This window comes from Bubalus bubalis, chromosome 1, assembly GCF_019923935.1.
Source record: "Bubalus bubalis isolate 160015118507 breed Murrah chromosome 1, NDDB_SH_1, whole genome shotgun sequence".
Taxonomy (NCBI): Eukaryota; Metazoa; Chordata; class Mammalia; order Artiodactyla; family Bovidae; genus Bubalus; species Bubalus bubalis.
The window spans coordinates 38,664,111-38,690,805 of NC_059157.1; the positions used below are offsets into that span (position 1 = coordinate 38,664,111).

Consider the following 26,695-nt stretch of genomic DNA (forward strand, 5'->3'; position numbering starts at 1 on the left):
GGTTGAATGCCTGGTAGAGCAGTGAGTGATCAGGAACAGCAGGATACAGCGCCTTTTATCTACTTCTGCAGACCAAGAGTCCTTTTAGTCACTGAAGTTTAACAAGTAAGAAAATAAAACAGCTTCCGCTGGAACGTTTCCAAACCCTGGGCTCTCTAAATTTGGTGACAAATTAACCTAACCACTGGAGACCAGATGGCTTATCCTGTACTTTTTCTGTGGGCTTTCACATTTTTCAGAGGTCAGTATCTCTGACCAGCACCTTTTCAAGGCTCATTGAGTGCAAAGTCTTAGTTACCAAAAAGTCCTCTGTGTTGCAAGGGGACTCTTTATCATACAAGGAAGAAAATAATTGAATAAGGTCCATTTCTGGAAAAAAGAAGCTGTACTTTTAAGTTATTTCTTTAAAAGAGAGGCCAGTATCACATATGTATTATGTTCTTAGTAGCATCTGAAAGTTAAATACACTGAGTTCACATTGAAAACTAAAATTTTCTCATCCGTTATAACCCTTTGTATAATTGTCCCATATGACAAAGTTGGTGAGAACAGAAGAGTCAAAGAGCATAATATTTCCTCAATCACCATGTATTGTCTAAAGACTCAATGCCAAAAACTTAAGGAGACATGCAGCCTTTCCATATAGCCAAAGCTATGGTTTTCCCAGTAGTCATGTACAGATGTGAGAGTTGGACTGTAAAGAAGGCTGAGCACCAAAGAACTGATGCTGTTGAACTGTGGTGTTGGAGAAAACTTTTGCGATTCCCTTGGACTGCAAGGAGAGCCAACCAGTCCATCCTAAAGGAAATCAGTCCTGAATATTCATTGGAAGGACTGATGCTGAAGCTGAAGCTCCAGTACTTTGGCCACCTGATGCGAAGGACCAACTCGTTAGAAAAGACCCTGATGCTGGGAAAGATTGAGGGCAGGAGGAGAAGGGGACGACAGAGGATGAGATGGTTGGATGGCATCACCGACTCAATGTACATGAGTTTGAGCAAACTCTGGGAGTTGTTGAAGGACAGGGAAGTCTGGTGTGCTGCAGTCCATGGAGTCGCAAAGATTCGGGCACAACTAAGCAACTGAGCAACAACAGTCTTTCCACCTACCATATACAAAGTATATGCCTAAAGCCTTTGGCCAGTAACCAATTGACCTAAAACCAATTTATGGCTTTACAACACATTTATCTAAATTCACTTATTTTTGCCTTTATAAGCTTTCATATGTAATTTCTTTGAGGGGAAATTTTTCTGTACTTTTATGTCTTCTCTTATGACTGTCCTGTGCTTAGTTGCTCAGCCGTTTCCGACTCCTTGCTACACTTTGGATGGTAATCTGCCAGGCTCCTCTGTCCTAGGGATTCTGCAGGCAAGAATACTGGAGTGAGTTGCCATACCCTCCTCCAGGGGATCTTCCCATCCGAGGGATCAAACCTGCGTATCTTCTCCTGCATTGGCAGGTGGGTTCTTTACCATTAGCGCCACCTGGGAATGTTTATTAACTAATGTGTTTACTTATTTTATGTATTTTTACAAATTGAGATACAGCTGACACAGAACTTTGTGTAACTTTAAGGTGTAGAGTATGTCAATTTGATACATTTGCATATTATAGTAGGATTGCCACCACTGTGTTAGCTAACACCTCTCCTAGGTCACCTTTTTCTTTTTCTTTTTTTTCTTTTTTTTTGTGGTGAAGACAAGATTTAGTTTCCCATTACTTTGAAGTTTATAATACAGTATTATTGACTATAAGCACTATTTTGTGCCTTAAATCTCCAGAACTTACTTATCTACTAGTTGTAAGTTTGCACCCTTAAATAGGGAGAAGAAAATGGCAACCCACTCCACTATTCTTGCCTGGAGAATAGCATGGACAGAGGAGCCTGGAAGGCTACAGTCCATGGGGTCCTAAGAGTTAGACACAACTTAGCGACTAAACCACCACAACCACTCTTAAATAACATCCCCCTAATTCCCCCACCCCAAGCCCCTGGTAACCACCATTCTGCTCTCTGTTTTTATGAGTTTTGCCTTTTTACATTCCACAGAAAAGTGGTATCATATAATATTTGTCTTTCTATGTTGGACTCACCTCACTTTGACATAATGCCCTCAAGGCACATCTATGTTGGTAGAAATGACAGGAGTTCCTTTTTTTCTCATGACTAAGTAATATTTTATTGTATATGCACACCATATCTTCTTTATCCATTCATCCATTGATGGACACTTGGGTTGTTGTCACATCTTGGCTATTGTGAATAATACTGGAATGCTGGAATGTGGGAGTGCAGATAATTCTTCAAGATTCTGATTTTATTTCCTTTGTGTATATACCCCAAGGTGAGATTGCTGGATCATATGGAGACTATTTTTACTTTTTGAAGAACATCCATGCTGTTTTCTGTAACAACTGAATCATTCTACATTCCACTAACAGTACACAAGTTTCTCTTTTCTCCACATCCTCACCTACACTTGTTATCTCGTCTTCTTGATGATAGCCATTATGGTAGGTGTGCAGTAGTATTTCATTGTGGTTTTGATTTGCATTTCCTAATAATTAGTGATATCGAGATTCTTTTCATGTACCTGTTGGTCATTTGTATGTTTCTTTGGAAAAAGCTGTTCAATTTCTTTGACCTTTTTTTTAAAAAATTGGGTTATTCAGTTTTTATTTTTCAGTTGTATGAGTTCTTCACATATTTATACATATTAACCCTTATCTGATGTATCATTTGCAATATTTTCTCACATTCTGTAGATTGATTTTTCATTTTTAAAATTTTTGTTTATTTATTTGTTTTTGGTTGCACTGGATCTTCATTGCTGCATGCGGGGTACTCTCTAGTTATGGTGCGAGGGCTTTCCATTGTGGTGACCTCTCTTTTTCTGGAGCATAGGTTCTAGGTTCAGACTCTCAGTAGTTATGGTTCATGGGCTTAGTTGCTCCATGGCATGTGGGATCTTCCCAGACCAGGGATGGGACCCATGTCCCCTGCATTGACAGGCAGATTCTTATCCACCGTAAATCCATCTTTTCATTTCTGAAGATTGTTTCTATTGCAGTGCAGAGCTTTTTTAGTTTGATGTATTCCTGCTTGTTAATTTTTGCTTGTTGTTTTTGGTGTCACATCCCAAAAAAATCTTGTTGCCAAGGCAAATGTCAAGTTTTCCTGTTTTCTTTTAGGAGTTTTATGGTATAGGATCTTATGTTTAAGTCCTTAATTCATTTCAAGTTAACTTTTTGTGAGTGGTATAAGGTAGGGGTACAATTTCAGTGTTCTCCATGTGATTATCCAGTTTTTTCAACACCATTTGTTGGAGAGATTGTCATTTCCCCATTGAGTGTTCTTGGCTCCCTTGTCAAACATTAGTTGATTTCATAAATACTACATTATATGCTGAAAGAAGGGGAATCTTCACTACCAAACCACACTTCCTTAATCATTGAAGTTTTACATGTGACTGAAAACTGACTCCTTCTAAGGACTACTTTGAGGTATGTAGTTGAACTCAAGTCCTAAGGGCATGCAAGGAAAGTGAGACCTTATGATTCTAGGGAAGAAAGTGAAGTTGTAGTCAGAAGTTGTGACACATCGAAAATCTATTTAAAAGGGGTATTGAAAGCATACCCTTGAAAGAGGTTACTATGTTTTTTACAGTAAAAAATGTTTAGGTTCTAAAAAGGAGAATTATGTGTGTCGAGGAAAACAATTGAGAATCTCTAAGTTATCACAATGTTTCCTCATTGCAGGAGGACATTGATATATTTTTGTTGTTAACTGAGGTTTTATTTGTTAGTACATTTATTTCTGTTGGTCTTAAACCTTCTGTTCCCTCCTTTTTGATCTCATCTCTTTGCAGTTATCTGCCATGCACTTATAATACTTATAAATCACCTCAAATTATTTCCTCTTGCCTCATTCCAGTTTTCTCCCCTTTCCCTATTTATATCTCCTCCACTCCCAGATCATTTCTAGATTTGGTTTTTGCATTTTCTTTGAACTCTCTGTTGTCTATTTAATTGCACTGTATATAAAGATATCGTCATCTTTGCAATTTGTTGGTTAATTTTTTTTATCTTTCTGTGACAAATTTTTTAATATTTGTTAAATAAATGGGCTTTCTTACTTTTTTTCTTATGTTTTTCATTGGAGTATAATTGCTTTACAGTGCTGTGTTAGTTTCTGTTGTAAAATGAAGCAAATCAGCTATATATATATATACACACACACATATATATATGTATGTAAAACCCCTCTCTCCCACCCCACCCCCATCCTACCCATCTAGGTCATTGTAAGATTGCCCAGCTGAGCTTCGTGTGCTTTATAGAAACTTCCCACTGGCTAGTTTACACATTGTAGTGTATATACATCAACCCCAACTTTTCTTACTTTTAAAGAGATTTTCTGGATCTGAAAATGAGTCTCAAAGCAGTTATCAGGGTAGATGTGAACTCATTACATATATATATATATATATATATATATATATATATAATAGGCAAGGGATGATAGAAGTTGATAATAAAAACAATAATGTTTAATATATACATTCTAAAATGTTTAGACACAAAGACATTCCCTTTTCGATGATTTTTCAAGTTTCATTTCGCAATCTTCTTACGGGGTGCTTGATAATTTGAATAGACAATGGGCATTGGAACTGGCAAAAGAATCCGCCATGCACGACAGCATTTCCACCTTCTTTGGCAGGTGCCAAGTATATCCTCTGTCAATTTGCAGGTGTCTCTTCTGCAAACACCATTCAGATTGAGACAGTGGTTTACTGCAGATGATAAACCACTTCTTACTGCAGAAGAGTCTGTAAGATCATTTATCCATGAAGGGAATATAAACCTGTAAATTTTGGTGTGAGATTAAAAGAGTTCTAGGATGAGCATTTCTACATGGAGGAAAGAAACTGGACAAAGAGTCCATCCAATTGCTTCATCACATGCACTGACTCCTTTTTGCCCAAGAGCCAAAACAATGACAAAGTGCTCCCTCCTTTCCTTATATGTTTAGTCTTCAAATGTAACCTTGGTAAATGTTGAACAATGAAGGGATGGACAAAATGTATGTTCTAAATACACCAATGTTCTTATTTTCACTCCTTTATATGGACCTTCAACCAGTATTTCCAAAATGTCTTCTAGTCACTAGGCATTTTTTGCACTAGCAATAGAACAGTGAGAATGGCACAAATATTTCTATTTCTCACAGCACCTACAGTCAGTGGGGAAAAGCTGACCATACAAAAATAGAATAAGATAATTTCAGAAAGTGATAAGTGGTTAGAACACAAAAATACAATAATGGGCCAGTTATAGTCTGGAGGATGGAGTTAATAAAAATGGACTGATAAAGGCTTTCTGAGGATAGCATTTGAACTGAGATTTGAATGATTAAAATGAGATAGACAAACAGATATCCATGTGAGGAAATGATAGGCATATAGGGAACAAGGTCCCTTGCTTAGTTTATTTGAAGAACAGAAAGACCTGTGTGGATGGTGCATATTGGGGAAAAAAATAACTTTGATAAGAAATGAGGTGGCCTTGATTTAACAGAGTCAGGACATTTGGGGCTTGTAGGTCACAGGAAGCTTGTAGACTCATATAGTTAACACTGCAGCTTCCTTCAGTCAGCTTCTCGGTGCTCAATCTTCTTTAAAAATGTTTGGCATTTTCACCTCATATTTCCTACAATCCATTTAGATAAGGGGTAAGGGAAAGTTTCAGGAAAAAAGACCTTGTGAGTACTTAGTTGTGGTACCAGCTTATTCTACACTAATAGAAAGAGGAGAGTGAGAAAGTTGGCTTAAAACTCAACATTAGGAAAACTAAGATCATGGCATCTGGTCCCATCACTTCATGGCAAATAGATGGGGAAACAGTGGAAACAGTGGCAGACTTTATTTTGGGGGGCTCCAAAATCACTGCACATGGTGACTGCATCCATGAAATTAAAAGACACTTGCTCCTTGGAAGAAAAGTTATGATCAACCTAGATAGCTTATTAAAAAGCAGAGACATTACTTGGCCAACAAAGGTCTGTCTAGCCAAAGCTATGGTTTTTCCAGCAGTTGTGTATGGATGTGAGAGTTTGACTATAAAGAAAGCTGAGCACCGAAGAATTGATGCTTTTGAACAGTGGTGTTGGAGAAGACTCTTGAGAGTCCCTTGGACAACAAGGAGATCCAGCCAGTCCATTCTAAAGGAGATCAGTCCTGAATGTTCATTGGAAGGACTGATGTTGAAGCTGAAACTCCAATACTTTGGTTACCTGATGAGAAGAACTGATTTATTTGAAAAGACCCTGATGCTGGGAAAGAATGAAGGTGGGAGGAGAATGGCATGACGGAAGATGAGATGGTTGGCTGGCATCACCGACTCAATGGACATGAGTTTGAGTAAGTTCCAGGAGTTGGTGATGGACAGGGAAGCCTGGCATGCTGCAGTCCATGGGGTCGCAAAGAGTTGGACACGACGACTGAGTAACTGAACTGAGCTGAACTGAATAGAAAACCTCTCAATCTCTTCATGTTTCAATATTCTCAGAAAGAAGTAGAGGTTGTTTTTTCTTTCCAAATTAGATATGATCTACCTAACTTAATGGACAAGGAAATTTTCATCATGGAGTGTATCAATCAGAGGAAAAGTAAATTTGTAGACATTCTCAATGATCCTTTCAATTAAATCTTAAGAAAGTAAAAGGTACTAGAAAGCTGAAAATTGGTCATTGTGTCCAGACCATTATTTCCTCCCAGTAACTTATATGGTAGAAAATTTAATTTACTAAGTAGCTCTCTAGTGGTAGAGCTAAATAAACTAGCCTTCTAGTAAAAAAAAAAAAAAAAAAAACTATCTAAAGCAAGAGTTAGGAAACAGTTATTAGCTTCACTTTGGACTTAACCTATGTGTTGAGAATTTGCATAGTGTCAATATTTTACTACTCAAGAAATAATACAAAGTCCATTTAATAACGGATGAAGTCTATTAAATAAGTTATTTTGAGTGTAATCTTGTTAATTATATTTATATTTCTCTATTGAGGCCATTCCTAGCTAAGAATGATAAGTCAATATTTTTAGATTAAAATTTGGTGTTATGTTCCTGTTTACTGTAACAGAATGACACAGACAATATACTCACTTGGTCAAGTAACTGAAACATGTGTTTGAAGGGGAGAATGGAAAAGTAAATTAACATTGACACTTGGTAAGCATTATTTTTTAAATAGGAAGAGAAGAGTATTGCTTTAACCAAGTTAAAGTTTGAACACAAAAATCCAGGTAATATTTCATAGTAAAATATAGCTTTAATTCCATGAAAATTAGAAATAAAAGAAGAATGTTCACAGTCAATATTACATAAATATAGTTTTGAAATGTTTGAACCATGCCATGAGTCATAAGAAGGAAAGTCAATGACTACTTGAACCCTTCCTTCAGTTTCTTCCCAGATGCCATGGGAATGATGTAAGTAACATTTTTACAGAATGTGCAGGGGTGCCAGAAATCACAGGGTACCATCAATGCATCAGAAACTGAGAAATAACTGAAAGACACAAACCAAATATGATCAGGTTGCAAGAAAGATTTAAACTTTGGCCAAGATTACAAGTTCGATGCTCTCAAGCTACTGCTGTTATAGAAAAAGTAAACCTTAGAGAATATCTGAAATATTTCTACTCTTGAAAATGGTATGTTAATGTCTTATAATACTCTCTTTTTCAAGGAAAAAAGTCTGTGAACTGAAACTTGAGCAGTGGGCCCCTTGTATTGGTCAACTGGGTAGGTGGAGGGTTTCCTGGAAGGTCAATGTTTTGATCACCAGTCCTAACATGGGGACTGACTCTTGGGTTTTGCACATTGCTATTTGGTTAAGACTTGAACCCAGGAACTGAGAAAAGAAGGGAAGAGGTTTACAGTGGTAGCTTTGGATGGCTGCAAAAACACGTTTTCTATTGAGACCATAAGAACATAGCATACTGAGTATAGTAAATGAATTTATTATGAAAGATGATCAGGAAGGAAAGACATTGTGGGTACAGATTAATGGAAAAATAACATGTTTGGTCCTTCAAGGACTAAAGATAGGGAATCATCCACGTGAGCAAATAATTATGTTCTTTACAAAGAGTACAAGTGGAATAATTTACAGATAGCTTTTTTTAAGAGCCCCTCAGTGATCTGGGTTCTCAAAGAAAGCTAATTAACTAAAATCCAAAGGTGTAAGGACCTACCACAAGGGAGGGGGAGTGAGGCCACAGAGATAGCAGCGTGGATGGTTTGTCTTACAGTCTTTCGGGCTCCTCTCAAAGGTCTTATATTTATTCTTTGCCCTAAGGATTTAAGGTCACAGAGTCTCACATTTCATGTGACTGCCTCCATTTCCCAGCCCAATCATTTTCTTCCCACATCACACATGCATTAGTATTTCAAACTCTGTTATCCTCCTAATTGCCTCCAATTTATGTTGAGGTACCTACTCTATGCAATGCTACTTAACATAAGAAGCCCTTCCTAAAATGTAGACCAGCGCTCGATCTTCTGAGTAATCCCTCCCTAGGGACTCTAATTCTCTTTCTGAAACCCTCTTCTGGGTCCGTGCCATTTACGTAGCATGGCCCAGTGGCCAGTTTAAATGAGACGGGTCTGGGTTATGCCTTAGTTCTGATACAGTGATAAGTGCTTCTTTCACTTTGCAAAGATGTCTAGTTCAGATTTTAAAAATGTTCATCCTCCTTCTATAATCATGGCTACACCTCTCCCATATTGAGAGTTGTGCTCATTATTATGCTGATTTGTCAGTTCCTTTAGGAGGCAAACCTACAGGACAGAGTTCCCCAGGACGCACCCTCTGCACTAAATCCTGTCGATAGGTCTCTGTCCATCTGTTTCAGACCTACTGAATAGATATAACGATAGATGCTGACGGAATCCAGTCCTTTCCGATCTACCTGCCTACTAATGGGTCACTGTGCCTCACCTAGACATCCCAAGCTACAAAGTAAGGATAAAGCCGAATGTGATGCCATCCAGCATTCAGCTAACGGTGAAGGAACGGTCTCTCTACCGTCCTCCCCTGTTGTCATCCTATTAGGGTTATGAATCTGTAAAGACTGATTCCAGGGTCTTGTCTGACCTTCCCAACAGCTTTCTGAACTGTGGGCCCAGGTAATCAGCCGCCACCTTACCTGGGGATAAGAGGGTCAAGAAGAAGACCTCAGAGAGCAGCAGATGGAGCCTCATGGGGGAACAGCAGCTGGAGGGAAGGAGCGTCAGTATGGCTCGAGCTGGCTATCGCTGGGCGGGCAGGTCCGTGGCCTTTTATGATGTCCCCTGGGCCTGTGGTTTTTCCATGGTTAGTAGAGCCTATCCAAAAGAGAGTTAACTCAGTCTTTCACAGGAAATCTCCAGGGAAAAAAGTACATGCTGTGGTGGAAACTCAACAGATGAGAAAGCAGAAGCTGATGCTATGGGTTTCCCAGATTCAGGATATCCAAGCTGTCTGCTGTGTCCCCTTATGGGGAGACCCTCCCAGCAGGGGGTTGATGACTTTAGCAGTCAGCCGATGAAGACATAGTCAGTTCCTCTTTATGTTACATGGAAAATAGAAATTGAATTCTGTTTCACATTTATAATATCTAGAATTGAAAGTGTTTGCACATTTTGCCTTTAAAATTGCTGTTTTAGTTGCTCTGCTGCTGCTGCTGCTGCTAAGTCGCTTCAGTCGTGTCCAACTCTGTGTGACCCCACAGACAGCAGCCCACCAGGCTCCTCTGTCCCTGGGCTCTACAGTCTTTTAAAAATTATTTATTTATTTTTGGCTGTCCTGTCTTCATTGCTGTGTGGGCTTTTCTCTACTTGTGGCAAGTAGGGGCTACTCCTTAGTTACGGTGCGCAGGTTTCTCATTGCAATGGCTTCTCTTGTTTCAGAGGCATGCAAGGTCTAGTGTGCTCAGGCTATTAAAGTTCGGGCAAGTGGACTCAGTAGTTGTGGTTCCTGGGCTCCAGAGCACAGGCTCAATAGTTGTGGCCCATGGGCTTAGTTGCTCTGCAGCATATGGGATCTTCACTGATCAGGGATTGAACCCATGTCTCCTGCATTGGCAGGCTGATTCTTTACCACTGAGCCAACAGGGAAGGCTGTTCTATAGTCTTAATGGTATTTTTTCACCTAGTTGATCTACCAATTGTGAGTCAGGAAATGTCTGTGTTACTCTTGGTTCATTTATTGTGAAGTAATTAGACCAGGAGAACGCCATGGACAGAGGAGCCTGGTGGGCTACAGTCCATAGGGTTGCAAAGAGTTGGGCGTGACTGAAGAGACTTAACAGGCAACTAGACCTGTTACCTAGATTTCTAGGATGATACAGCAGTAGTATCAGTAACGGCAGCAGGAGAAACAATAGTGGTAGCAGTTCTATCAGTCAAGATCTAGCCAATTAGAACAGAGTAGTGCTTTGGTTTACAGAGGGGACTTACATCAGGATTTGTTCAGAGAGAATGCCGAGGGAACCCAGAAGCAACTTCAGGCAGTGGATATCACCCCTCAGTGAGACAACAAAATGGAAGAAGCCAGGAGCCAGGGGAGGACGCCTGTGGTCCTCAGGTGTTGGAGGAGGGGGCACGCTGCCCAGCTGTGCCTCTGCAGACCTGAGGGGAGACCTTTCAGAGTCAGTCCTCAGGTCTATGAAAGGGGTATTGACTAGCTGTTGCAGACACTGGTTTGAGGACATTGTGAGATGGGTTCTGTAATGCCATGAGAATGTGGACCCAGGAGGCCACTGTTGCTCCTGGATGCAAGCCATTGTTGCTATAGCAACAGTGATAGGAACAAAAGTGAGGAAGTCCATCCCCCTTCTCCAAGCTCCAACTCTCCCTGGAGAGTCCATCCTTGAAGTGAGTCAGCAAAGGAGTCTGGGAAATGCGATCTGCACCTTCCTGGTCCCCGAGTTACTGGGAAGCATGGTGTCAAAGAGGGCAACTGGAACAAAGAGACTGGGGAAGTGACGCCACAGTGGATGCAACATTAGAAAGTTCGAGCAGTCAGATTCTTTTTTCAACATGCAGGTGTTTCATGTGGTTATGCTGTAAACTCATTCTGCATTTTTTAGAGTTTAAGTCACCTAGGGAAGCAGTGTTCCAGAGTGAAATACAAGGAGGGATACTGAACTGGGGATGATTCATTCCAGCAATGGGATCTGATGATAAGTGGGCCAGAAGGTGATTAGACCCTGAAAAAGACTTAGAAGCAAAAACAAAAGAGAAGTAATATGTAAGGATGAAAAATGCTATCAGTTATGCTGGAGTATCACGGCATCTGGTCCCATCACTTCATGGGAAATAGATGGGGAAACAGTGGAAACAGTGTCAGACTTTATTTTGGGGGGCTCCAAAAATCACTGCAGATGGTGATTGCAGCCATGAAATTAAAAGACGCTTACTCCTTGGAAGGAAAGTTATGACCAGCCTAGATAGCATATTCAAAAGCAGAGACATTACTTTGCCAACAAAGTTTCGTCTAGTCAAGGCTATGGTTTTTCCAGTGGTCATGTATGGATGTGAGAGTTGGACTGTGAAGAAAGCTGAGCACTGAAGAATTAATGCTTTTGAACTGTGGTGTTGGAGAAGACTCTTGAGAATCCCTTGGACTGCAAGGAGATCCAACCAGTCCATCCTAAAGGAGATCAGTCCTGGGTGTTCATTGGAAGGACTGATGCTAAAGCTGAAACTCCAATACTTTGGCCACGTCATGTGAAGAGTTGACTCATTGGAAGAGACCCTGATGCTGGGAGGGATTGGGGGCAGGAGGAGAAGGGGATGACAGAGGATGAGATGGCTGGATGGCATCACCGACTTGATGGACATGAGTTTGAGTAAACTCCAGGAGTTGCTGATGGACAGGGAGGCCTGGTGTGCTGTGATTCATGGGGTCGCAAAGAGTCAGACACGACTGAGTAACTGAACTGAACTGATGCTGGAGTATCTAAGAATCACTTTCCTATCCTGCCTGTCCATGAATTAAAGGCTCACCATTCTGAAGGATAGTTAGGGGAGTGGGTGGGTGCCTCATACCTATTTAGGGCTTTTGTAGGGAGGCTACAACATGCTCTTAAGGCAAGATATTTACCCCCTTCTGGTTTCTGGTTCTTATCATTGTGTCAAAGCTTGTAGCAGAGTTTTTCTACCTCAGAACTGTTGATATTATGGGTCAGATAATTCTTTGTCTTGAAGGTCATTTCTGTCATCATAAGATGTCTAGTAACATCCTTGGCTGGTAGCATCTTGGCTACTATTAATAGATGCTGGTAGCATCTTTCTGGTTGTCACAACTGAAGGTATCTCTAGACATTGGCAACTATGTGGTGGGGAAAAAAGCATCTCCAGGTGAGATGCCTGGTTTACAGTATCTAAATCCTCAGGCAGGGTTGTTTTTCTTCTACTTTTGGACCACTCCTTAGGGCAGACATTTGGCTGTAGGGTTATCAGATGGCAGCTGACTTTGAATGAACCCGGGTAAAAGTTGGGGTTATATGAACTCCTCAGGAGCAGAGCCAGACAGGGTTTTTTCCATCACTCAATACCAAGGCCCACTGTTTTATAATTCAGATGGTAAGGGGTGATGATGAAGCCTTCTCTGCATGACTGGAACTCCTCCAGATTTTTACCTGTCCCCATGGTGGTGCCAGGTCTCTCAAAGGTACCGGAAAGTTCTGGGGGTGGAAGCCGTGGTTACTCAGGAAGGCCGTGTTCTGGGTGGAGGAATATAGCAGGTTCTCATATCCTGACATTAATGCCTGAGGAAAAGAAACCACAAGCTATTAGAAGTCAAAGGGAGCTATAAAAGCTGAAGACAGGAACAGAACCGACATTTGTGTTGTCTTTTAAGTCAGGTATATTGAGGGGTGTCTTTCACAGTAGAATTATTTTCATTAAAATTGAGCTCATTTCTATGAGTTTTTAAACGTGCATATAGCTGTATAACCACCACCACAATCAATACCTAGACCAGTTCTATCACCTACAAAATTCCCGTCATATTCTTCTGTATCTGACATCTCCCGTTCCCAGTCCCTGACAGCATCTTATCTTTCTGTCCCTATAGTCTATCTTGTCTTCTTATCTATTTCTGCTTAAGTGAGGTTTTGGTAGTTTTTTTCTTTCAAAGAATTCACCCATTTTCATTGATCTTGTTGGATTAATGTATGTAAAGCTATGCCTAATAATGTCTGGTTGTTCACCTTATATCTGTAGGATCTAACGTGCTTACTTTCATGGCTGGCATTGGCAATCTGTGTGCTTTTTGTCTCACTCTGTATCTCAGATCAGAATGGTAAGACATTTATAAATTTTATTCATCTTTTCAAAGAACCAGGTTTTTATTTCAATTTTGTTTTCTGTTGCTTTTCTGTTTAATTTCTTTTATTATTTACATTAATCTCTCCCTTTTCTTGTTTTAGATTTAATTCGCTCTTTGATTATATAAGCATTTGGATACTATAAATTTATTTCAAAATGCTACTGTAGCTTAATTCCATACATTTTGTTATGTTGTATTTTTATTTTTATTTAATTAAAATCCTTAGCCATTTTTATCTAGAAGCATGCTGTTTGATTTCCTAATATATGGGAATTTCCCAAGTACTGAATATTGAAATCTGGTTTGATTCTATTAAGGTCAGAGTGTATTTTGCATGGTTTGGATAATTTTATGTTTGTCAAGACTTGTTTTGTTGCCCAGAATACGGTTTACTTTGGTAAGTGTACACTTAGAAAGAATGTTTATTCTGCTGTCATTGTGTCAAGTTTTTAAGCAATATTAATTGCATTGAATTGATATGCTTACAGAATTTTTGTTCTCATACTTTATTGATTTCTGAAAAAGAAATGATTTTTTTACTGAGATGTAATTAACATATAATATTAGTTTCAGGTGTACAAAATAATGATTAAATATTTGTATATATTGTGAAGTGATCACCACCAAGTCTAATTAACATCCATCACAAAGCATGGTTACAAATTTATTCCTTGTAATGAGAAATTTAAGATCACTCTCTTAGCAATTTCCCAGTATACAATTCAGTATTTTTAACTATGTTCACCATGCTGCACACTATATCCCTAAGACTTATTTATTTTATTGCTAAAACTTTATACCTTTTGATCATTTCATCCTTTTTACCCACCTCCAACACCCTCACTCCAATGACCACCAATCTCTTCTCTGAATCTGTGAGTTCATTGCCTTTTTTCTTTTCTCATTTGAATTCCACATATAAATGAGATCATACAGTATTTAATTTATTTCACATAGCATAATGCCATCAAGGTCCATCCATGTTGTCACACACGGCAGGATTTGCTTCTTTTTTATGGCTTAATATTTCATCATACATCTAAAATATATCATATTTTCTTTATTTGTTCATCTATCAGTGGACACTTGGGCTTTTCCCATATCTTGATTATTGTGAATAATGTTGCAATGAATATGGGAGTGCAGATATCTTTTTGAATTAGCATTTCTATATCCTTAAAAAAAAAACCCAGAATTGCTGCATCATATGGTAGTTTTTTTTTTTAAATAGCCTCTGTTTGCAAATGAAATGATCTTACATATAGAAAACTCTAAAGATTCCATAAATGGTTGTTAGAACTAACAAATGAACTAAGTAAAGTTTAAGAATACAAAATCAACATACAAAACAGCTGCATTTCTATATGCTAAAAGTGAACTCTCTGAAAATTTAAGAAAAAAATTTTATTTGTGATAACATCTAAAACAATAAAATACTTAGGAATAAGTTTAACCAAAGAATTGAAACACTTATACACTGAGAATATAAGACAATAATAAAGAAATTGAAGAAGACATAAATAAATGAAAAAGTGTCCCTGAATGGAATATAGGTTGGTCATGAAAAAGAACAAAGAAATCCATGGATGAACTTTGAGAATGTATGCTAACTGAAGCGAGTCAGAGAAAGACAAATACCATATGATCTCATTTATATATGGAATCTGAAAAAAAAAATTCAAACTCATAGAAACCACAGTAGACTGGCGGTTGTGGGGCATCAGGTGAATGGGTGAAGGTGGTCAGAGGATACAAACTTCCAGCTATAAGATGAATAAGTTCTGTCGGGGGAGCTGTGTAATTTCCTTGATTCTGTCTCACCATAGCAAAGATTTGAAACAGCGGTCCAGTGTTACAGCTCGGTTAAAGCTCAGAATTTTATTCAGCAAGCAAAGGAAAATACACTCTTGAGGCATGAGGGTGGGCTGACCCCAAAAGAGAGGCCCAATCTTGGCTCCTCTTTTTATATGTTTCATGTCCTCCCCTGAGCCTGCTCTATATAAATCAGGCTAGCCAGGAAGGCTGTTTGTTTCACCCTCCAGTCCTTGGATTTTCTTTTGTTCCACTTTCATGGGCTTTTTCCTTTCTTTTTCTTTTAGTCACTGCCATTTTGGACTCTCTTTTCCTATCCTAACTACCTAACAATTCTGGAGATCTAATATACACCATGCTATCTATAGTTAGCGTTCTATTATATAATTGAAAGTTGATAAGGGAGTAGATCTTAACAGTTTATATCACATATGCAAAAAATTTCTAACTATCTCAGTTGATTATGAATTACTGTGGTAATTATTCAGTGATAAATATAAAACTGGGCAAAGGACCTGAATAGACATTGTTCCAAAGGATTCATACCAGAGGTTAATAGCTACATGAGAAATTGCTGAACATTACTATTCCAAACTCTTATCTATTGACCTTCTCCCTCTGTCTCTTTGCAGCAGTCTCTCAGAGCTATCTGAGGTGCTATCTCCCAGGTTGCAGTCCTCATTTTGCACCAAAATAAAACTTAAATCACAACTGTCAAGTTGGTCATCTTTTTAGTTGACCAGCACAAGAGAGTGAGAATAAAACATCTAAACAAATAAAAAACCTCAGGAGGGCTTCAGTGCACTCTGGGTGTAGTGCAGTCGACTTGAGGTATGTTCACCATGGGCAAGGAACATCGTTGGCCATCCAGACATCACCCAAAATGGAAATGCCAGTCCAATCTTGCATTCAAGGAGATATCATCCACACCTGCTAGCATGGCTATTGTCAAAAAAATAAAAGAGAAAAAGTGTTGTTGAAAATGTGGAGAAGGTGGGACCCAGAGCACTGGCTGTGAAGAGGGTATGAGAAGAACATGATTCATCTTGCTGGTGACATCTGGGAAGATTTCCTATGACCTGCCCTTTTGTTAGGAAGGGAGACCCCACGAGGCTGCATGGAGTGAAGTGGTGAGTTTTCCAAGTGTGAAAGGGGATTCGTCTCCCCAGATGAAGGGCAGAGGGCTGCAGGGCCGGGAGAAAACAGGAGGTGAGAGAAAGTTCCTGCCCCCAGCCAGAGCTCATTCAGGCCAGATAAAAAGATGGAAACCAAACCACGGCCAAGTGAGGATACATCACAGGAGTCTTAGAACAGGTTCTGTGTTCTTTGCTTATTGAGAACTCACTAAGAATCCCTGTGAGAAGAAAGACAGAGGAGAGATAAGAGTGAAAGAGAATGTCAACTATAAATAGGCAATTGCTGGTCAACTACAAATTGGCACTTGCCAAGAGCATTTGCCAAGAATGAATAACAAGTAGGGTGTTTGCCATCTTTGTGGATGGAACCCTGTGCTGCTGCAGATATTGACCTTCAACATCCAGGGTGGAGTGAGGCACTCTGTGCTCCAGGAAATCTGGTGGGACAGGTCTTTAGATAGTTAGATATTTTCAGGAACTGATTTTATGATCCCAACCTTTGCATCTCTTCATATCTAAAAAAGCACTAAATACCTTCATAATGATATCAGCTCCTCATGACTAGCAGAAAACCTTTTGTGAAATGAGTGCCTGATTGCGCTGAACTTCCCATTCACCAAACTCTTATCTATTGACCATCTCCCTCTGTCTCTTTGCAGCAGTCTCTCAGAGCTATCTGAGGTACTATCTCCCAGGTTGCAGTCCTCATTTTGCACCAAAATAAAACTTAAATCGCAACTGTCAAGTCCGTCATCTTTTTAGTTGACCAGCACAAGAAAGTGAGAATAAAACATATAAACAAATAAAAAACCTCAGGAGGGCTTCAGTGCACTCTGGGTGTAATGCAGTCAACTTGAGGTTATGTTCACCACGGGCAAGGAGCATTTTCAGCCATCCAGACATCACCCAAAATGGATTTCTGAGTTAAGGCAGAATTCCTGGCAGGACCTATTTGGATGCTCACAGACCTCCTTGAAACTGGCCCTGTCTGCACAGAGAAGAGAGTGATGGTTACTGTTTACTGGTCTCCTTGAATTTTATTGAATTACATGGGAGGAGGGAGTGTCTGGAAACAGACTTGTATAGATTTTTCATTGTTATTCTATGTCTTAAGTCATGTCTGATTCCTTTTTGTCACATGGACTGTAGTCCACCAGGCTCCTCTGTCCATGGGATTCTCCAGGAAAGAATACTGGAGTGGGTTGCCATTTCTTCCTCCAGGGAATCTTCCTGACCCAGAGAATGATTCCATGTCTCTTGCATTAGCAGGTGGATTATTTACCCCTGGGCCACCAGGGAAGCCCCTTAAAAATCTGCTTTCACATAAAATTAGGATTAGGGGCATTCTGGTAAAATCTGCCAATATTGAGTGCATCTAATAAAAAAAAAAGGCTAGCCATGGGCAGCCCTGCCCTCGCTCCAGGGCTCACACACATCAAAGGTCCTCCTGTTTTTCTCACTGCCTGTTATCTCCTGACACTGATGGCAGAAGTCAGTTTTTATTTATTATGAATCTTATACTGCTCATTTTCCTAAAGTTTAAAAAACTTTTTAGAAAAAGCTGTCTTTCTGTGTGTGTGTGTGTGTATCTTTCAAAAGTGGAACTGAAATACAGATCCAAAAGATAATGTACACAAGGAAATTATTAGAGAGGATATACTTCTGGGGGAAGAAAACGATATTCCTACATATGTAATGTGCAGATAGCACCCACATCAGCATTTCTTGCATCATGAAGGGGCACTCACTGCTTCTCTCCCTTGTGCTGCTCTTCCAGGTTGCAACCTGCTGCAGGAATCGTTGTATACATTCAGTTCTTAAGGGATAGGCTACCCACTCCATTATTCTTGGGCTTCCCTAATAGCTCAGATGGTAAAGAATCTGCCTGCAATGCGGGAGACCTGGGTTCGATCCCTGGGTTGGGAAGATCCCCTGGAGAAGGGACTGGCTACCCACGCCAGTGTTCTTGCCTGGAGAATTCCATGGACAGAGGAGCCTGGCGGACTACAGTCTATGGGGTCAAAGAGTCAGACACAACTAAGCAATTTTCACTTTCACTTTCAAGGGTTGAACACACATGCTTGTTAAAAACATTGAATCATATTTGACTTACGGCCTAATATATTAGTATTCTGGAGATGGATCACACACAACGAGGGGCTCATTTTTGAAAGTGGCTTCATCTCATCAGTCTCCATATGTAACAAAGAGCACCTTTCCCACGACAGCTTCTGAAACTCTTCGCTGGCATTAAAAGAGGTCTCAAAACCAGCACTTCTAGATTTTTCTATTCCAGAACACAAAAGCCAACTCTTGAATAGCTTCAAATCAGTGTAGGGCATTTGTAGCAATTCAACAAAAGTCCATTGAATTCAAAGGAAAGTCAAATGGATTAAACTGAATTTAACTCTACCGTTCCCAAAACAATCACGAATTGATATTTTTTATGCATCCACTGAATGGGAGGCCCTTACTGGGGAGCAGGCTTCCAAAGGAAAGAAAGATATGATGGCCCTTGACTTCTAAGGTATCATGGTCCAGTCATCTTTGTGGCTAGACAGTCGGGGGAAGAGTCAACTAGTTCTCAAAATAGAGTGTTGGCTCGAGGATGAAGAAGAGGTTTGGTAAGTGAGAGCCAGAGGTAAATAAAACATGACTGAAATAAAGACAGCGTAAGTGTCCCAGGGGATGAGAGACCAAGGCACTAAAGCCTCAAAGAATCTGATGGTTGGAGCAGGCTTTAGAAGGAAAATTATGGGATCAGATTAGTACTAAGTAAGGCTGTGTATTCAAGGTTTTCATCTGTATTTTTCCTTATTCCCAGAATAGTAACATTCTCTGTATGTATGTGTGTACACACACATGCACTTCACCTGTCTATGAAATATATCCACTGCCCCACACTCCACAAGGGATCTGAGATGAATGAAAGGGCTGGGATTACAGCTCCTTATACGAGGACTGTCCACATTCACCCATCTGTGTACCTTCAGACTCCTTCCCAACCCTGAGACCTTGAATTCTCAGGAAAAGATAAGACATTCCTGTTGATGTAGAGCAGTGAGTCACTCATCCCTCCTTAGATCAACAGGTCCTGGAGATAAACATCTGCGCCTGCCCCTGTGATGGGTGTTAGCATACCACACAGCATGCAGGTGGATAGACTCCACCACAGTGCCATCTTCATCTCTGTGTTTAAGTTCTATTCCAGGAGAACAGATGTTGAAAAAGAAGAGGAAGCCCAGGGTGCCTTTGGGGACATCATCAAGCCAGGAGACCAGCAATGTTAAGGGGCAATGGGTTAGTGGTCTCTCAGACTCAGAATAGGCCTTTCAAGGAGACCTGGGCCCCTGTAGCTTTGGCATAGCTCTCATATAAGTATCTTAGGATATTAATTTTTTCTGAATGTAGAGGAATTTTGGAGACCAAAATTAAGCAGAATAATGCCTTGTTTTTTGTTACCTAGATCTAGAAACTGCTAGTAGAACTTGCCTAAATAATTCATCTTCAGTGCTGGAGCAAGGAGGGTTTCTTTCAAGCCCTTGAAACACCCTTGAAACGCCCTTGACCTCGTGTCGTCTAACTGAGAGTCGCTGTGGGGAACGACTGAGTCAGGAGGCTGCGGGTCTTCCCAGGTTTCCCACGAGACCCCTCCTCAGGCAGCAGTGATGATGACGTTGCTCTGATCACTGGATGCGCTCAAGGTCTCAGGCACTCTACTCTAACCAAGGCGTCAGCAAGGTTTTGTTGCTGTTGTTACCTGGTGGAACGTGGCTCATAAAGAAGAGAATGGTGAACACGGGGACAGCAGTGCTCATGGCTGGAGGGAGGAGACAGCTTGGCTTCGTCGCCAAGAGGAGAGGACACTTCGGTCCGCGGCTCCGGTGCCAGCAGGACGTCGGGGCCGGATGTCCGCGCTCCTCCGCCTCATTAGGGCTCGGTGCGGAGCTGTTCTGAGCACAGAGCGGCCTTCGCAGGAAGCCGGAGAATCCTCCTTTCGTGGGACACTCAGAGCATTGGGAGCCTGTGGGCGCACACTTTGGACCAGAAAACCATGTTAAATGGGAACATGAGCTACAAATGCTTTGGCTCCAGATTAAAGGGTCTGAGCGAGGAGCCGTCTGTATTCAGGGACAATGAGTGGGGCTGGTTTCGTCAATGACTAGACGTTAGTGAGCTCTTCCCAGGCTTTAGGAGCCATCCTCATGATCAATCGACTTCTCCCTTCGGGTCGGAAAGCCCACGGTGCTCTGCTCACAATGTACTCATGACACACATGTGAGTTTGCTTAACAGACATTTATTTGCCTCCCAGTGAGGTGTGAGCTTGTTGCTGAGATCAGGCTTTGCTCCTCAGGGCTGAGGAAGAAGTTTCCTATGGTCATTTACTCTCAGAACCTCATCAGGTCAGACGCTGGTGGGGCAGGGAAATGGACATATCTCTGAATATGGAGGCAAGAGGTCAGGGTTCAGGTCCAAGTCTCTAGGCCAGCCCCTCACTAGAGGTCCAGACATTGGCAGAAAGCCATCTTCCTGGAGTCTCAGCAGCACCTGCATAGATTCACATCTGCTGCACCTTGATCAGGAGACACTCAATCATGCATGAAAACAACTGGGAAAGCTGCTTCAAGATGCAGACACCGAGACCCACTCCAGGGTGCAGTGGAGCCTAGACGTCTACATTTTTAACACAGTTCCCAGGTACCAATGTTGGAGTGTATTCTGGAATACTCAATGGAAAATGTCACCTAAGATCATCTCTCAGCTCCTTTCTAGCTCTTACATTAGAGTATTCCAAGTGCTCTTGTCTGAGTAAATCTCATGGTTGGCTTTTATGATTGACAACAACATTCTGTGTGTGTATATAGGTATGTATGCATGTGTCTGTGCATGCCTGTATGAAGCACACAAAGGTAAATTGCACACCTTAATCTGTGCCAAGTTAGAATCCATATTTATAAACAAAACTGGCCAGGAGGAGTAACTAAATTGACAAAGCAATTTATTTAGAAGAAAGCTGTTGCAGTAATAGAGGCTAATTGAGCTTCCAGACTAAAACAGAGTGCATGTATGGAAGAATGAGAGACAAAGCATGGGGCCATGATGACATTTATAATTAAAGTGGGCACATATGAGTAGCCAATAGTTTTAATCTGAGTGCTTAAGAAAATGGCAAGAACACTTACCTGGAAGTGGAGCTGTGCTGAGAGACAAAGGGGTGATGACCCTCAGCCTGAGCAAGTGCAGATAAGTGCCTGGCTGGTCAGAGTTCTAGAGCCACTCGTGGTGGCCTCTGCTGCCCCCTGTTGGTCCAGGAACAACAGTCACTGACACTTTTCCTGTAGCCCTCTGCTGAGATACCCAGAAGCCAGCTGTGTGGACCCCCAGGGTTCTGGAGGAAGAGCTGGTGGACGGCACTTAAGTGTGAGGGCTGAGATGATGGCGGGGTTTCCTGTGGGTGTAGCTGGAGCTTCTGCACACTGGCTGTGGGTCTGGGGTCCTGCACTCAGTGCATGCACTTCGTGGGTGGAACTTCTGAAATGGGTGGGGATGGAGGGGTAGGCAGTCTTAGCACCAAAGTCTCTCTGTCGCTGTCCCATAAGACAGCCCTGCAGGACTTGTCTTCTGGGGTTTGTGCCAGAATTCCCAAGTTCACCTGTGTCCTCCTCCTCCATGTTTTTTTATTTCCCTTTGCTGCAACATTTTGCTTTTTTTTTTTTTCTTTCCTTTGTGCAGACCTTGGACTATGAAGCCCAAATATCCCATGAAGCCAGAAATTAGTACCTTGTCATCTGTAGAGGAGAGTCTCTATTCTAATCTCCCATGATCTTAAGGTTTATTTTTATTGTTATTGATAGTGGTGGTACTATTATTATCTTTATGATGGCCCTCAACTTTTGTTATCATTGTTGATCATTATTATTTTATTAGTATTTATTAGTAATAGTAGTCACCTTTTTTCCTTATTATGGGTGATTTTGTGGTTGATTTATTCAACCTGAGGGCTTCCTATGGGACTTAGACAAATCCGCGATTGCTGAACAGGTCAGCTGGCACCCCTGTGCCTTCTAAGGCAGTAGCAGAACTTCTTGAGCCAGTGAGGGGACTGAGAATGTGTCCAGAGGTGCAAGGGGTCCTAGGGTGCCCTAAATGCCCCTAGGATGCCATAAGTGCCCTTCAATTTGGGGCAGTGTTGGCTTCCTGTTTCTGAGCTGATGGAGGAAATACTGAGAAGGTAGGGGGAGGTGGTGACACTTTCTAGAAAGCCAAGAGCAATATCACCCCCACCTTCAGGGTGAACTTAGAAAAACATGTATACTTCTGTAGGGCCAATGATTTCCTCCTTGTGTCTTCTAAGACAAATACCTTTTAAAAAATATAGATAGCTTCACATACTTTTTCACTTTTTATAAATATATTGTCATTTCACACTTTTCATTATCTTTCCTCCCTGGGCTATTTGAAAGATTATTTTTGTTTTGAAAGTAGGAGATTGTTGAACCCCTCTTTGCTTACTCTAAATATTTTGGGTCAAGTGTGGCTAATGAGCTGCGTGCCTTCACCTGGGCGGATGGAGGACCACCATCTTCTCACAGCTGACAGCACGTGTTCTGATGGAGCCCAGATCTGTGCATCTCACTAAAATCGTCCTGTGTCCTGAAGCCCTGCCCCCTGGAGGCACAGGCCCAAGAATATCAGCCCATCCCTAATAATTCCAATCTCACCTGGCTTCTGTGACAGACTCCTCTCTACTCCTGTGATGCTCAGAGGATCCCATAAAATAGAGCATTTCTCGGGCCCATTCAGAGCCTTTGAAATGACAAAGTTGAAGATCAGACGATGTTTTGTTTTGTGAGAATCTAAGAATATCATAAGGAGGATTTAGGTCCTGAGACAGGGAGTAAAAGGAATAGGCTGTGACCCAGGTCACAGAGAAAGACCGTCTCAGAAGTTTTGGGGGGTCTGGGCACGGCCCCCCTGTGCCAGCCGTCTCCCTGATGGTTTCATCCCCTTGCGCCTTCAGCCAGCAGCCCCCTGCCCCTGAGGGGCAGGGCTCTGCAGAACGAGGACATTCCCCCAGCCATTGCTCTGTAGGAAGGAAGGAGCACAGTTTGCTCTTCCAAGGAAGTCCTCTCCACGCAGCTCAGTGGCTGTTCTTGGACCTACTCGGGTCTTTTCCTGCTGGAGAAGAGAGGCAGCCGGTGAGGTGGGTGTTCTCTGCCTACTGCCTCCAGTGCTTCTCAAACCCTGCTGCTCGTTTGATGACCTCAGACCAGCGGCAAGCCTGGTGCCCAGGCCTCAGAACAGACAATGAGCTCTACCTGTAAGGAGGATTCGGGCGTGTACAACATTGCAACTCACCAACTGAGTCCAGTGTGGCCAGAGTGAGAATAAACCAGTACAAATGCTTATTATATTCTCTACGCATGGGACTCACACGGTGCATTGTTAATGTGCACATGTGGGGGTCTGGGAGGGCCTGATTCTGTGTTTTTATAAGGTCTTCCAAAGCTCTTTCCCTCAATTACAAAATCTATCTTGAGTAAAAATAATATTCAGATCCTCTTCAAGACGTAGAGATAAAAACCACATAAAACATGTCTTATATGGTAGAACTTTATTAAAATCGAAAGAAAATTTTTTATTCTATGGTAAATTTTATAAAAATTTTGGGAGACATTATATCAGTCCTACTAAAATTATCATTAAAAAGGAAGGCAGGAACTTATTCAAACTATTTTTTCATACCAACTATTTTCATACCAGTATTACATGATAACAAAATCCAATAATGCATTATAAGGAAACCACAAATTTCCTCATGAGCATAGATACAAAAATTCTTAATAAATAGCATATTACATCCAACAGTCTATAATATATAATAGCATATTAAATCCATATATAATGGATCTTGACCTAGAGGTGATTATGCAAATTTGATTTAGGGCAGAAGGAAGGCCCTGCTGGAGCTGTGTGCAGGGCATGCCTGAGAAGGATGGAATGTGACCAAATTATCTTTCTACATCTCTTGAGATGATTGTGTAGTTTTTCTTGTATATTCTATACAAGAATAAATATACAAAGACATTTATATAAATATAGAAAGAAAAATTTAAAACAAACTTTATAGTAACACTTAAAGAAACATAAACACATACATGGATGTCTCCCACCATGATTTATAGTGACAGACTCCACAGAGTCCACTAGACTCATCTCAGGTCAGGGCGCACCTTCTGCAGAGCAGAGTCAGGCCCTTTAGGCAGGTTCCAAATGTTCAGATACAGATACTACCATCAAATACAGATACTACCATCACAGTAGCTCAGATGGTAAAGCATCTGCCTATGATGTAGGAGACCTGGGTTCGATCCTTGGGTCAGGAACATCCCCTGGAGAAGGAAATGGCAACCCACTCAAGTATTCTTGCCTCGAAAATCCCATGGACGGAGAAGCCTGGTAGGCTACAGTCTATGGGGTTGCATAGAGTCAGACATGACTGAGCCACTTCACTTTGCTTTCACCATCAAATATAGATACTATCAAAAACAGATACTACCATCAAATACAGATACTACCATCACTTCCTATCTACACAATGGTTAAAAGTCACTCCTAGAATTTGCCTCAATTACTTATACTAGTTTTAGGTTGACAGCTTGACATTCGGTTTGAAAAGTGCCATGTGACAGACTCGGATTCCATGAGGAGACAGGGCAGTGTGTGCAGTTGTGTGTCCCCAGGGTGGTCCGGTCCCAATGGTGTCTCGCTCACCAGGGTGGGGAGTCCTGCTTCACCGGGAACAGCCGCTCCCTCTAACACCCAGCCCACCCGCCAGAGTCACAGTCACGTCAGAGCACCGGGCGCTGGAGGACGAGTCTCAGTTGCCACTGGTGTCTTGCTCCCAGTCACTCTCTTCGGAGGAAGAAGACACCTGGAGATCATCGTAGAGGACGCTCCGGGGCCCGGGGACAGCATGTCCCTCAGGCTCCTGGTCGACAGACCGGCGCTCCACAGGCCACGGAGACGGGGGCGCCGTGTACCGGCAGCTCCAGCAGCCTTCGCCGTCTCTCAGGAAGAGCATCCTGAGAGGCTGGGCCGGGACGCCGACGATGGGCGAGGGGTGGGCTGCGGAAACGGCGCGCACGCTCCTGGAGGGAGATCTGTCCGCTGGAGGCTGGAGGTCCAAGCGTTGCCCCTGGGCAGGTGTCTCCCTGGATACACGGGGGGCCACTCTCGGTCCACGTCCAGCTGTGCTGGGTGGAGGAGAGAGATTCAGGAAGGCCCCTAGATCTGCTGTCGGAGTGCTGGGGAGTCTGGACGGGGCTGAGTCTAGGTTTCTTTGGGGGGTTCACACGTCAGGCTGGGGGTCTGAGCACATCTCTTGCCTGGAGCCTCGATGCGGCCCTTGGATGCCGGGGCCAAATTCCTGACGATGAGAGGCACTGTGGGGAGGCTGGATTTCACATCATCTCTCCTTGTTGGTGACCCTCTTGGGTGATCTGGATGCTGTAGGGATTTTCTCTTGGATGTGTGGATAAGCACGGGCATGTTTGGGTGCTGCAGGAGAAGACCACACAGAGAAGCCAGGTGTGAGAATCTCCTCTCCCTCCAGCAAAACACCTCAAAGGAATTAATTTTATATGATAAGATACTCAACATCAGGTTTGCTCATAAAAAAAAGAAAATTACAGTATGACTTTGATACATTTATGGATCAAATAGGTAAATGGAAATGTTATAAAAATACATCTTGTTAAGTAAGGGGAAACAAGCTTTTGGTACACACTCTTCTTAGGTCTGTACACAGCTTGGTGTTTTGCAGGCACTATGATGGCAAAATGAGTTTTCATGGTCATGGAGGATGAATCACAATTCACAGATTCCTGTTCTAACTTCTACTATGGAAGCTACTGATAAAATCACTTCCATGTCCCTGCCAGCTTCTTCTTCCAGACATGCAAGTAAGAATGCAAAATCAAAGACAGCAAGAAAAATGGCATCTGAAAAATAAATGATGACTTTGGTCAGGAAAGAACATGAACAATTTCCTCCCACAGACAGGACTGAAGCCAGTCGATTAAAGACGGGGCCCAGCAGAGACTGACCCTCAGGCAGAGGCCAGGCTCTGGCTCCTGCTTCCAGCTCTGCGGCTGCCGACTGCGGGGCCTCCTGGGAAATCGCTATAGGAGCTTCCTCTGCTGCTCCTCTTTCCTGCAACACAAACATGTCAAGTGTCAGAAACCCAGTGTCCTTGTCACAGTTGGGATCAACGGTGCTGTGGCCCAGCCCCTTTCCTACTTTGGGAGTGACACTGGACCTGAACCCCTCTGCCTTTGTGCAGACCCCCCACGTCCTTCC

The 26,695-nt window shown here is 41.9% G+C and overlaps 1 protein-coding gene across 1 annotated transcript; it reads right to left on the reverse strand.

The window, feature by feature from the left end:
- Positions 1-4,617: 4,617 nt before the first annotated feature.
- On the reverse strand, positions 4,618-9,269 carry DEFB109B (defensin beta 109B). The gene is made up of 2 exons (XM_045165116.1): positions 9,215-9,269; positions 4,618-4,823 (listed from the first exon to the last, which is right to left on the reverse strand). The coding sequence occupies exons 1-2, from the start codon at positions 9,267-9,269 to the stop codon at positions 4,618-4,620; spliced, it is 261 nt and encodes an 86-aa protein (XP_045021051.1).
- Between the last annotated feature and the right edge of the window lie 17,426 nt (positions 9,270-26,695).

Excerpts from the sequence above, each read along its gene's own strand:
- DEFB109B (XM_045165116.1), bottom strand. The coding sequence starts at position 9,269 with ATGAGGCTCCATCTGCTGCTCTCTGAGGTCTTCTTCTTGACCCTCTTA. Across the intron at positions 4,824-9,214 it reads CTTGACCCTCTTATCCCCAG|TAAGAAGTGGTTTATCATCT; the intron begins GTAAGGTGGCGG and ends ACTCTTCTGCAG.